Source organism: Bufo bufo, chromosome 1 (assembly GCF_905171765.1).
Source record: "Bufo bufo chromosome 1, aBufBuf1.1, whole genome shotgun sequence".
In the NCBI taxonomy this organism is placed as follows: domain Eukaryota; kingdom Metazoa; phylum Chordata; class Amphibia; order Anura; family Bufonidae; genus Bufo; species Bufo bufo.
The window spans coordinates 779886288-779899771 of NC_053389.1; the positions used below are offsets into that span (position 1 = coordinate 779886288).

At 39.6% G+C, this 13484-nt stretch overlaps 1 protein-coding gene across 2 annotated transcripts in view; it reads left to right on the forward strand.

Annotated features, from left to right (window-relative positions):
• Nucleotides 1–12149: 12149 nt before the first annotated feature.
• EBF2 (EBF transcription factor 2) overlaps nucleotides 12150–13484 on the forward strand; it is a 90968-nt gene continuing 89633 nt past the window's right edge. For both annotated transcript variants that reach the window (XM_040414870.1, XM_040414871.1), the window contains exon 1: nucleotides 12150–12391. In XM_040414870.1, the coding sequence (XP_040270804.1) occupies nucleotides 12258–12391 (134 nt within the window). In that variant the 5' untranslated portion in view covers nucleotides 12150–12257. The remainder of the gene's footprint in view (nucleotides 12392–13484) is intronic.

Consider the following 13484-nt stretch of genomic DNA (forward strand, 5'->3'; position numbering starts at 1 on the left):
CCAGCACATCCCACAGATGCTAAATTGGATTCAGATCTGGGGAGTTTGGAGGACAAGTCATTAACTTGAACTCGTCATGTTCCTCTACCATTTCTGAATATGCCCGGGGCATCATCCTGCTATAAGAGGTCACTGCCATTAGGGAATACCGCTGCCATGCAGGAAGGTACTTGTCTGTACAATCTAGTGGTAGGTGGTATGTTTCACATCCACATAAATGCCCCAAGGTCTCCCCAGCAGGACATGGTCCAGAGCATCTCATTGCCTCCACCAGTTCGTCCATCCTGATGTAAAAGAACATGTGATTCATCAGACATTCATTCTTCCACAGCTCTGTGGTCCAGTTCTGATGTTCACGTACCCAGGAGCTTTCAGAGGTGGACAGATGTCAGCATGGACGCTCTGACGACTCTGTGGCTTCAACCCTACTTGCAGCGAGCTACGATGTCCAGTGTCCTGACACCTTTCAGTAATTTTTCATGCAGTTTCCTTTACAGTAACTCCTCTGTGGGATTGGAACATAGGGGATAGCCTTCACTCCTTGGGCGCATCTATGAATATGGGGCTCCCTGTCTGTTGTCCTTCCTCAGACCACTTTTGATAGGCAGTAGGCATCAACCACTGCATACCAGGGACATCCCAGGAGACCTGCTGTTTTTAAGATGCTCTGGCTGAAAGTTATCTAATTTGTACGACCCACTATAAGGGTTTTGGATATAAAAGTGAACGTTCCCTTTAATTAACCCATTAAAATTATAGTAGATCTCTCTAACATACTGATCTTTCAGATTTGTAGAAATATCGTTTTCTGTTAAATTACCAAATGCTGATAATTAATCCATGCCAGTTATGCCCTTGATGAATGCAGTGTAAACACCCGATCAGCGGACAATGGGACGTATTTATCAGTGTTGTTGGTTGTTCAATGATCCGGATCACAAGATCTACACCGGATATTTCAGCAGTCCACACATTCAGAGCCGCCGTGTTTTTTTTTTCTAATCATTTTGCAAATCAGGAAACCTTAATAATCCTCCTTCTTGCCCTCTAAATTTAAAATTTGCCCCTTAGTGCCTAAGCCCCGAGGCTCTCCAGGGTTAGGTTACTGACAGATTAACCCCTTTAAGGGGAGGGGTGTCAGGGAAAGTGCTGCTCAAAGCAGGAATCGCAGTGTGACAAAGGAAAAGGATGTCACAAGGAAAGAATGGGTTAAGGGGGGCAGCTGATTCCTCTAATGGCAGATGGTGTTTCAGAGCAGATTTACATTAATTGTCTTCAAATCTGCTCAGAGGTTATAGATCTGTACAAAAGCTCATGAAAGAGAGAAGGCTACTGACGAGGAAGAATGGATGATTAGATAGAGAGATACATTGATAGATATGAGACACATAGATACGAGATAGATATACAGAGACAGTACATAGATAGATAGATAGATAGATAGATAGATAGATAGATAGATAAATTATTTATCTATCTTTTTCATATCTATCATCTATCTATCTATTATCTATCTATCTATTATCTATCTATCTATCTATCTATCTATTTATCTATCTATCTATCTATCTATTATCTATCTATTATCTATCTATCTATCTATCTATCTATCTATCTATCTATCTATCTATTATCTATCTATCTATCTATCTATCTATTTATTATCTATCTATCTATTATCTATCTATCTATCTATCTATCTATTATCTATCTATCTATCTATCTATCTACTATCTATCTATCTATCTATCTATTTATCTCTCCCTCTTCTCTATCTAATGTATCTCTCTTCTTTTTTTATCTAGACATGTGTCACAGCCAAAGTCACTGTGTTTTCCCAGCCTAAGACTAAGGCCTCATGCACACGACCGTGACGTTTTTTGCGGTCCACAAACCGTGGATCCACAAAAAACGGAAGCCGTCTGTATGCCTTTTGCAATTTGCAGAAACGGAACGGGAGGCCCATTGTAGAAATGCCAATTCTTGTCCCCAAAACGGACAAGAATAGGACATGTTATTTTTTTTTTGCGGGGCTAAGGAACAGAGCAACGGATGCGGACAGCACATGGAGTGCTGTCCGCATCTTTTGCAGCCCCATTGAAGTGAATGGGTCCGCATCCGAGCCGCCAAAACTGCGGCTCGGATGCGGACCAAAACAACGGTCGTGTGCATGAGGCCTTAGAGATAGATGGATAGATAGATAGATTAATAGATATGAGATAGATAATAGATAGATAATAGATAATAGATAGATAGATAATAGATAGATAATAGATAGATAATAGATAGATAGATAGATAGATAGATAATAGATAGATAATAGATAGATAGATAGATAGATAGATAGATAATAGATAATAGATAGATAGATAGATAATAGATAGATAATAGATAGATAATAGATAGATAGATAATAGATAATAGATAGATAGATAGATAGATAATAGATAGATAATAGATAGATAATAGATAGATAGATAGATAGATAATAGATAGATAATAGATAGATAATAGATAGAAAATAGATAAATAATAGATAGATAGATAGATAGATAGATAGATAGATAGATAGATAATAGATAGATAAGAGATAATAGATAGATAATAGATAGATAGATAATAGATAATAGATAGATAGATAGATAGATAGATAGATAATAGATAGATAATAGATGATAGATAGATAGATAGATAGATAGATAGATAGATAGATAGATAGATAGATAATAGATAATAGATAGATATGAGATAATAGATAGATAATAGATAGATAGATAGATAGATAGATAATAGATAGATAGATAGATAATAGATAGATAGATAGATAGATAGATAATAGATAGATAATAGATAGATAATAGATAGATAGATAATAGATAGATAATAGATAGATAATAGATAGATAATAGATAGATAGATAGATAGATAGATAGATAGATAATAGATAGATAGATAGATAGATAGATAGATAATAGATAGATAGATAATAGATAGATAATAGATAGATAATAGATAGATAATAGATAGATAGATAATAGATAGATAATAGATAGATAATAGATAGATAGATAGATAGATAGATAGATAATAGATAGATAGATAATAGATAGATAATAGATAGATAATAGATAGATAATAGATAGATAGATAGATAGATAGATAGATAGATAGATAATAGACAGATAGATAATAGATAGATAATAGATAGATAGATAGATAATAGATAGATAATAGATAGATAATAGATAGATAGATAGATAGATAATAGATAGATAGATAGATAATAGATAGATAATAGATAGATAGATAATAGATAGATAATAGATAGATAATAGATAGATAATAGATAGATAGATAGATAGATAGATAGATAGATAGATAATAGATAGATAGATAGATAGATAATAGATAGATAGATAATAGATAGATAGATAATAGATAGATAGATAATAGATAGATAATAGATAGATAGATATGAATAGATAGATAGATAGATAGATAGATAGATAGATAATAGATAGATAGATAGATAGATAGATAATAGAAGTTTCAGTACAAAAACCATCATAAAATGGCACAACATATTAAAATACAGATTTGCTGTTGTAATACTGAAGTATTTGTCAGTAGCTGTAGAGCCGACACTTCACAGAATACAGAACACCATAGTAAGTTCTGTGCAGACACTGAACCAGCAGGGATTGTTAGGAGTTTCAGCCTGAAGCCTTCAGGTTCTCACTCAAGATCCATCCTAGATCCCTAAGGAAATGTATGTACAAAGTGCCATAACTAACACCCAATAATTCTATCAGTGAACGGTAAATTGTTATTCAAAAGTGGACATGCCCTTTAAGGATTCCCAGTTTCACATGTTATGTATAAGCAGTCCTGTGAGGACCTGTAGGGACTATGAGCGTTCCCTCCTTGCACAGTCCTCCGCCCCTTTGTGTTTTCTTTGGTTAGTGATACTGACTATAGTGACAACACAGGGGGCTTTACTGAAGTGACAGAATAAACACAGCTTCAGCGAGATGTTGAGTACTCTCCTGCAAAGTGCTCAGCAAGCACTGAGACAATGGATACTGACCCACAGGGGGAACCATGAGTGCACACAGGAGGCCCTGGGACAAGGTCAACAGCAGCCCCTGAGATCCAGAGCATGGAGGTCTAGACACTGCCCAGCATCTCAGTCATATGCTGTAGTACCGCAATATACAGATTTTGCATTAGTGTCCAGGAACTTTATGGTACTCCTCAGGTACATGAGTGCCTCTACCAGGGTAGCAGGCAGAGCAGCTGTTATGGGGCCCAGCGACTAAGGGGGCCCATTTCCACCCAACCATACAGTACAGACCAAAAGTTGGGACACACCTTCTCATTCAAAGAGTTTTCTTTATTTTCATGACTATGAAAATTGTAGATTCACACTGAAGGCATCAAAACTATGAATTAACACATGTGGAATTATATACATAACAAACAAGTGTGAAACAACTGAAAATATGTAATATTCTAGGTTCTTCAAAGTAGCCACCTTTTGCTTTGATTACTGCTTTGCACACTCTTGGCATTCTCTTGATGAGCTTCAAGAGGTAGTCCTCTGAAATGTTTTTCACTTCACAGGTGTGCCCTGTCAGGTTTAATAAGTGGGATTTCTTGCCTTATAAATGGGGTTGAGACCATCAGTTGCGTTGAGGAGAAGTCAGGTGGATACACAGCTGATAGTCCTACTGAATAGACTGTTAGAATTTGTATTATGGCAAGAAAAAAGCAGCTAAGTAAAGAAAAACGAGTGGCCATCATTACTTTAAGAAATGAAGGTCAGTCAGTCAGCCGAAAAATTGGGAAAACTTTGAAAGTAAGGGCTATTTGACCATGAAGGAGAGTGATGGGGTGCTGCGCCAGATGACCTGGCCTCCACAGTCACCGGACCTGAACCCAATCGAGATGGTTTGGGGTGAGCTGGACCGCAGAGTGAAGGCAAAAGGGCCAACAAGTGGTAAGCATCTCGGGGAACTCCTTCAAGACTGTTGGAAGACCATTTCAGGGGACTACCTCTTGAAGCTCATCAAGAGAATGCCAAGAGTGTGCAAAGCAGTAATCAAAGCAAAAGGTGGCTACTTTGAAGAACCTAGAATATGACATATTTTCAGTTGTAATAAATTCAAAGACTCCAGCCAAGTTTGTATAAAGTGCAATTCCGTTTTATTCAGCAAACAATTAGTGGTTGCTACGGCAAAGTAAGTTGTGACGTTTCGGCATCAGACCAGTGCCGCTTGGAGTACAGAAGATCGCAGGTGTGGACGCAGTAGGAGGAAAACATGCGGTTGTACCGCTGAAGAGAAGAGACGCCATCATATTTTCTGTTGTTTCACACTTGTTTGTTATGTATATAATTCCACATGTGTTAATTCATTGTTTTGATGCCTTCATAGTCATGAAAATAAAGAAAACTCTTTGAATGAGAAGGTGTGTCCAAACTTTTGGTCTGTAATGTAAGTGTAGTTAGTGATGCTAAAGACAACACTGCAAAATCAAGTTGCGTGCATCATCCATTCTGTACAGCATTACTTTAGCATTTTTCATGCTCTGTAACATCATTATGATTTCATTTGATATCATTGCTGTAGTGTCATAGTGTAGATTGCAACTTTTTTCTGGCAGAAATTATTCCTGTGCTATGATATCATGGTATGACACTACCGAGTGTGTTATCTCTGTACTGTGACATCACTGTGTTTATTATCCTTGGACTGTGACATCACTGTATTTATTATCCCTGTACTGTGACATCACTGTGTTTATTATCTCTGTACTGTGACATCACTGTGTTTATTATCCCTGTACTGTGACATCACTGTGTTTATTATCCCTGTACTGTGACATCACTGTTTATTATCCCTGTACTGTGACATCACTGTGTTTATTATCCCTGTACTGTGACATCACTGTGTTTATTATCCCTGCACTTTGACTTCACTGTGTGCATTATCTCTGTACTGTGACATCACTGTGTTTATTATCTCTGTACTGTGACATCACTGTGTTTATTATCCCTGTACTGTGACATCATTGTGTTTATTATCCCTGTACTGTGACATCACTGTGTTTATTATCCCTGCACTGTGACATCACTGTGTTTATTATCCTTGTACTGTGACATCACTGTGTTTATTATCCATGTACTGTGACATCACTGTGTTTATTATCCCTGTACTGTGACATCACTGTGTTTATTATCCCTGTATTGTGACATCACTGTGTTTATTATCTCTGTACTGTGACATCACTGTGTTTATTATCCCTGTACTGTGACATCACTGTGTTTATTATCCCTGCACTTTGACTTCACTGTGTTTATTATCTCTGTACTGTGACATCACTGTGTTTATTATCCTGTACTGTGACATCACTGTGTTTATTATCCCTGTGCTGTGACATCACTGTGTTTATTATCTCTGCACTGTGACATCACTGTGTTTATTATCTCTGCACTGTGACATCACTGTGTTTATAATCTCTGTACTGTGACATCACTGTGTTTATTATCCTTGTACTGTGACATCATTGTGTTTATTATCTCTGTACTGTGACATCACTGTTTATTATCCTTGTACTGTGACATCACTGTGTCTATTATCTCTGTACTGTGACATCACTGTGTTTATTATCTCTGTAATGTGACATCACTGTGTTTATTATCTCTGCACTTTGACTGCACTGTGTGCATTATCTCTGTACTGTGATATCACTGTGTTTATTATCTCTGTACTGTGACATCACTGTGTATTATCCCTGTACTGTGACATCACTGTGTTTATTATCCCTGTACTGTGACATCACTGTGTTTATTATCCCTGCACTTTGACTTCACTGTGTGCATTATCTCTGTACTGTGACATCACTGTGTTTATTATCTCTGTACTGTGACATCACTGTGTTTATTATCCCTGTACTGTGACATCATTGTGTTTATTATCCCTGTACTGTGACATCACTGTGTTTATTATCCCTGCACTGTGACATCACTGTGTTTATTATCCTTGTACTGTGACATCACTGTGTTTATTATCCATGTACTGTGACATCACTGTGTTTATTATCCCTGTACTGTGACATCACTGTGTTTATTATCCCTGTATTGTGACATCACTGTGTTTATTATCTCTGTACTGTGACATCACTGTGTTTATTATCCCTGTACTGTGACATCACTGTGTTTATTATCCCTGCACTTTGACTTCACTGTGTTTATTATCTCTGTACTGTGACATCACTGTGTTTATTATCCTGTACTGTGACATCACTGTGTTTATTATCCCTGTGCTGTGACATCACTGTGTTTATTATCTCTGCACTGTGACATCACTGTGTTTATTATCTCTGCACTGTGACATCACTGTGTTTATAATCTCTGTACTGTGACATCACTGTGTTTATTATCCTTGTACTGTGACATCATTGTGTTTATTATCTCTGTACTGTGACATCACTGTTTATTATCCTTGTACTGTGACATCACTGTGTCTATTATCTCTGTACTGTGACATCACTGTGTTTATTATCTCTGTAATGTGACATCACTGTGTTTATTATCTCTGCACTTTGACTGCACTGTGTGCATTATCTCTGTACTGTGATATCACTGTGTTTATTATCTCTGTACTGTGACATCACTGTGTTTATTATCTCTGTAATGTGACATCACTGTGTTTATTATCCGTGTACTGTGACATCACTGTGTTTATTATCTCTGTACTGTGACATCACTGTTTATTATCTCTGTACTGTGACATCACTGTGTTTATTATCCCTGTACTGTGACATCACTGTGTTTATTATCTCTGCACTGTGACATCACTGTGTTTATTATCCCTGTACTGTGACATCACTGTGTTTATTATCCCTGTACTGTGACATCACTATGTTTATTATCCCTGTACTGTGACATCACTGTGTTTATTATTCCTGTACTGTGACATCACTGTGTTTATTATCCATGTTCTGTGACATCACTGTGTTTATTATCCCTATACTGTGACATCACAATGTTTATTATCCATGTACTGTGACATTACTGTGTTTATTATCTCTGTACTGTGACATCACTATGTTTATTATCTCTGTACTGTGACATCACTGGGTTTATTATCTCTGTACTGTGACATCACTATGTTTATTATCTCTGTACTGTGACATCACTGGGTTTATTATCTCTGTACTGTGACATCACTGGGTTTATTATCCCTGTACTGTGACATCACTGTGTTTATTATCTCTGTACTGTGACATCACTATGTTTATTATCTTTGTACTGTGACATCACTGGGTTTATTATCTCTGTACTGTGACATCACTATGTTTATTATCTCTGTACTGTGACATCACTGTGTTTATTATGCCTGTACTGTGACATTACTGTGTTTATTATCCCTGTACTGTGACATCACTGTGTTTATTATGCCTGTACTGTGACATCACTGTGTTTATTACCTCTGTACTGTGACATCACTGTGTTTATTATCCCTGTACTGTGACATCACTGTGTTTATAATCTCTGTACTGGGACATCACTGTTTATAATCTCTGTACTGTGACATCACTGTGCTTATTATCCCTGTGCTGTGACATCACTGTGCTTATTATCCCTGTACTGTGACATCACTGTGTTTATTATCCCTGTACTGTGACATCACTGTGTTTATTATCCCTGTACTGTGACATCACTGTGTTTATTATCCCTGTACTGTGACATTACTGTGTTTATTATCCCTGTACTGTGACATCACTATGTTTATTACCCCTGTACTGTGACATCACTGTGTTTATTATCTCTGTACTGTGACATCACTGTGTTTATTATCTCTGTACTGTGATATCACTGTGTTTATTATGCCTGTACTGTGACATTACTGTGTTTATTATCCCTGTACTGTGACATCACTGTGTTTATTATGCCTGTACTGTGACATCACTGTGTTTATTATCCCTGTACTGCGACATCACTGTGTTTATTACCTCTGTACTGTGACATCACTGTGTTTATTATCCCTGTACTGTGACATCACTGTGTTTATTATCTCTGTACTGTGACATCACTGTGTTTCTTATCCCTGTACTGTGACATCACTGTGTTTATTATCCCTGTACTGTGACATCACTATGTTTAATATCCCTGTACTGTGACATCACTGTGTTTATTATCCCTGTACTGTGACATCACTGTGTTTATTATCCCTGTACTGTGACATCACTGTGTTTATTATCCCTGTACTGTGACATCACTGTGTTTATTATCCCTGTACTGTGACATCACTGTGTTTATTATCCCTGTACTGTGACATCACTGTGTTTATTATCCCTGTACTGTGACATTACTGTGTTTATTATCCCTGTACTGTGACATCACTGTGTTTATTATCCCTGTACTGTGACATCACTGTGTTTATTATCCCTGTACTGTGACATCACTATGTTTAATATCCCTGTACTGTGACATCACTGTGTTTATTATCCCTGTACTGTGACATCACTGTGTTTATTATCCCTGTACTGTGACATTACTGTGTTTATTATCCCTGTACTGTGACATCACTATGTTTATTACCCCTGTACTGTGACATCACTGTGTTTATTATCTCTGTACTGTGACATCACTGTGTTTATTATCTCTGTACTGTGATATCACTGTGTTTATTATGCCTGTACTGTGACATTACTGTGTTTATTATCCCTGTACTGTGACATCACTGTGTTTATTATCCCTGTACTGCGACATCACTGTGTTTATTATCTCTGTACTGTGACATCACTGTGTTTATTATCCCTGTACTGTGACATCACTGTGTTTATTATCTCTGTACTGTGACATCACTATGTTTAATATCCCTGTACTGTGACATCACTGTGTTTATTATCCCTGTACTGTGACATCACTGTGTTTATTATCCCTGTACTGTGACATCACTGTGTTTATTATCCCTGTACTGTGACATCACTGTGTTTATTATCCCTGTACTGTGACATCACTGTGTTTATTATCCCTGTACTGTGACATCACTGTGTTTATTATCCCTGTACTGTGACATCACTGTGTTTATTATCCCTGTACTGTGACATCACTGTGTTTATTATCCCTGTACTGTGACATTACTGTGTTTATTATCTCTGTACTGTGACATCACTGTGTTTATTATCCCTGTACTGTGACATCACTGTGTTTATTATCCCTGTACTGTGACATCACTATGTTTAATATCCCTGTACTGTGACATCACTGTGTTTATTATCCCTGTACTGTGACATCACTGTTTTTATTTTTCCTCCTGTGGGTACAAAAACTATTTTGGTTAGTTGTTACACCCCTGCTCTGGTGGGATGCAAAGTTGTTACTTACTAGGGTAAAGGTCCAGATCTGTAGCTCCGGGGACCAGGTGCTCCAAGCTGTGACTCTGCTACATCCCCATTGTGTGCATTTACTATTAATATGTGATGAAGCTACACTTTTATGGCTATTCCTTAATACACTTCTAAAAGTGGAGCCTCTCCCTCCCCCAGGAGGCTATTTTATGAGATCCTGTGTGCTGCGCTGCCTGAGCCCTGGCTGAGATGGGTTCCTGCCAAGGCTGTACACCAATTCTCTCATGTACATTTGTAGGTTTACCCTCCAGACTACAGTTTTGGGAGTTACCCTTGTCTATGGGCTATGCCAGGAATTGCAGCTCAGTCTCATTCACTTGAATGTGCTGAACTGCAGTACCAGGCACAGCCATTATACAAGTGTGGCGCTGCTAAAGAAAAAAAATCAGGTCCTTTTAGCAATTTATTTCACAGAATCCTTCTTTGGCCTGTTTCTAGTGGTACAATAAGGATGGTGGAATGATCGCCGGTGATCATGCCACTTTTGTAGCTTTCTTATACTGGACATGATATATTCCATATTCCGAAATTATCAGTGAAGCTGTAAATCTGCACATATAACCAGGAGTGCACCTAGCCTTCCTGCTGCCTGAGGCTGACTGAAACAGCGCCCCCCTCCCCCCTCAATGCCAATTTCTTAACGTAACCCCTTCCCTTCAGCCCATGGCCCTTTGGCTGCCCCCCTCTTGCCCCTACCTGGTGCTGCCTGAGGCGATCGCCTCACCTGGCCTCATCGGCGGTGCACCCCTGCCTATAACCTGTCAATGTAGAATTATTTAGCCACCCCTTTGTATTCACTGTACAGAACAGCCCTTCAACCTAGAGTGTCACAGCTTCAGGTTGTAAGCTCTTGGGGCAAGACACTCTCTCCGTTTGGTTATTGTTTTAAGGCTCGTTCACACGAACATTTTTTGTGTTCCGTATACGGGGCCTTTTTTTTGCGTTCCGTATACGGTCCCGTTCATTTCAATGGTTCTGCAAAAAAAACGGAATGTACTCCGTATCCATTCCGTTTCCGTATTTCCGTTTTTCCGTTCCGTTGAAAGATAGAACATGTCCTATTATTGCCCGCAAATCACGTTCCGTGGCTCCATTCAAGTCAATGGGTCCGCAAAAAAAAACTGAACACATACGGAATGTACTCTGTATGTTTTCCGTATCCGTTCCGTTTTTGCGAAACCATCTATTGAAAATGTTATGCCCAGCCCAATTTTTTCTATGTAATTACTGTATACTGTATATGGCATACGGAAAAACGGAACCGGAAACACTACTGGAAAAATAACTGAACAATGGATCTGGGAAAAAACGGCCCGCAAAGCACTGAAAGAGACATACGGTCGTGTGAACGAGCCCTTAGACAGTATTAGGGTTTTCATTGAATCCATGCATATTTCTCCCCTTCCTTGTGCACTATAAGTTAATGCCACATAAATGCAGGTTTGTGTTATATTATATCTATGGATAATACTTTATACTTTCTTTTCTGTGGGTATTGTATTATACTCCAGCTGTCTGTATCAGGGCACTACACTATGGCAGCACACATGCAATGGGACAAAAGTGATGCCGCTGCAGGGGTTAATGGCTTCAGCATCTGGGAAGGTCCTGTAGCAGGAGCTGGCCAATGAGGAGCAGGATGCAGGGCAGGCCCCTCCCCTCTGGGGGGCTCATTCATGCTCTGAGCTGATGCTGCCTCAGTGCAGGCTGTGGTGGGGCAGAGGATTGAGGGGCACCCTGCTGCTGCTGCTGCTACTGTGGTCCTAGAGCAGGTGACAAGGAGGCTGCATGTGGAGGACACTGGCACCTCCCCAAAACTTCTCTGCTGCCAGCCCTCAATGTTTGGGGTCCAGGACACTTTAGGAAGAAAAGGATCTGCCCTGAGAGACAAAGCCCTTGAAGCTGGGATGGATCCTGTCAGGTCCTGGGTGAGGAATGTTGGAGTTGTGGATGCCAAGGTGGCAGCTCAGAGGTAAGAGGCACCATGCCCCCTAGAAATGTAGGGGTGCTGGGCACAGGAACTTTCTGCATGCTTATGTCCATGTTATTTGGGTAACTGGTGGACCTAGAAGGTGGGGGACTACAAGTCCCAGGCAGGCAGTGGTGCACAATGGTGGAGCATGTAGTAGTACTGCACAGGGAGGGAAGCCGACAACTTATAGCTGTGCAAACACTGGCCGACAACGCTGGTACATACAGTGGGATATACTGGTGTAGCATTAGAACGAGATTCAAACTAAACTACAAATGCCAGCCAGGCAGTGCTGACAGGCGTATAGATGGCACTGGCTTTACTTCAGAGGCTGTAGGTCCTAATAATGCACTGTCAAAGCACTGCAAGTCCCAGCAAGACACAGCTGTAACACTACAAGTCCCAGCAAGTCTGCTGTAACACTACAAGTCCCAGCAAGACACAGCTGTAACACTACAAGTCCCAGCAAGTCTGCTGTAACACTACAAGTCCCACCAAGACACTGCTGTAACACTACAAGTCCCAGCAAGAGTCTTCTGTAACACTACAAGTCCCAGCAAGAGTCTGCTGTAACACTACAAGTCCCAGCAAGACTCTGCTGTAACACTACAAGTCCCAGCAAGGGTCTTCTGTAACACTACAAGTCCCAGCAAGACTCTGCTGTAACACTACATCTCCACTGTGGTTTTATAAAGCTATACTCAGTATGTGGAGAGACTACAACACCCATTCGGCACCGGTAATGCATGTTGATGTATCACAGCAACTGACCTAAGCTGCCAGGACCATCATCACTACAGGATGAAGAACTATAAGTCTCAGCAGGACCTGACAGTACATGATGGGGATTGTAGTATTATGGCAGCAGGCCGGTTACATGGAGAAGGTCTCCCGGAGTATAGCAGAGCTGAGGAGGTGCGGAGCCGCGGAGTCCCGGACACTGTTCACACCGGGCTGTACCATGGAGGTCACCTACCTACAGCTGCCCGGCTATAGGGGAAGTGTGCTGTACAGGACAACATCCACCGACATATCTCATCTATCTCTATCTGTCTATCTTTCTAACTACCCTATGTAAACACACAGATGTAGC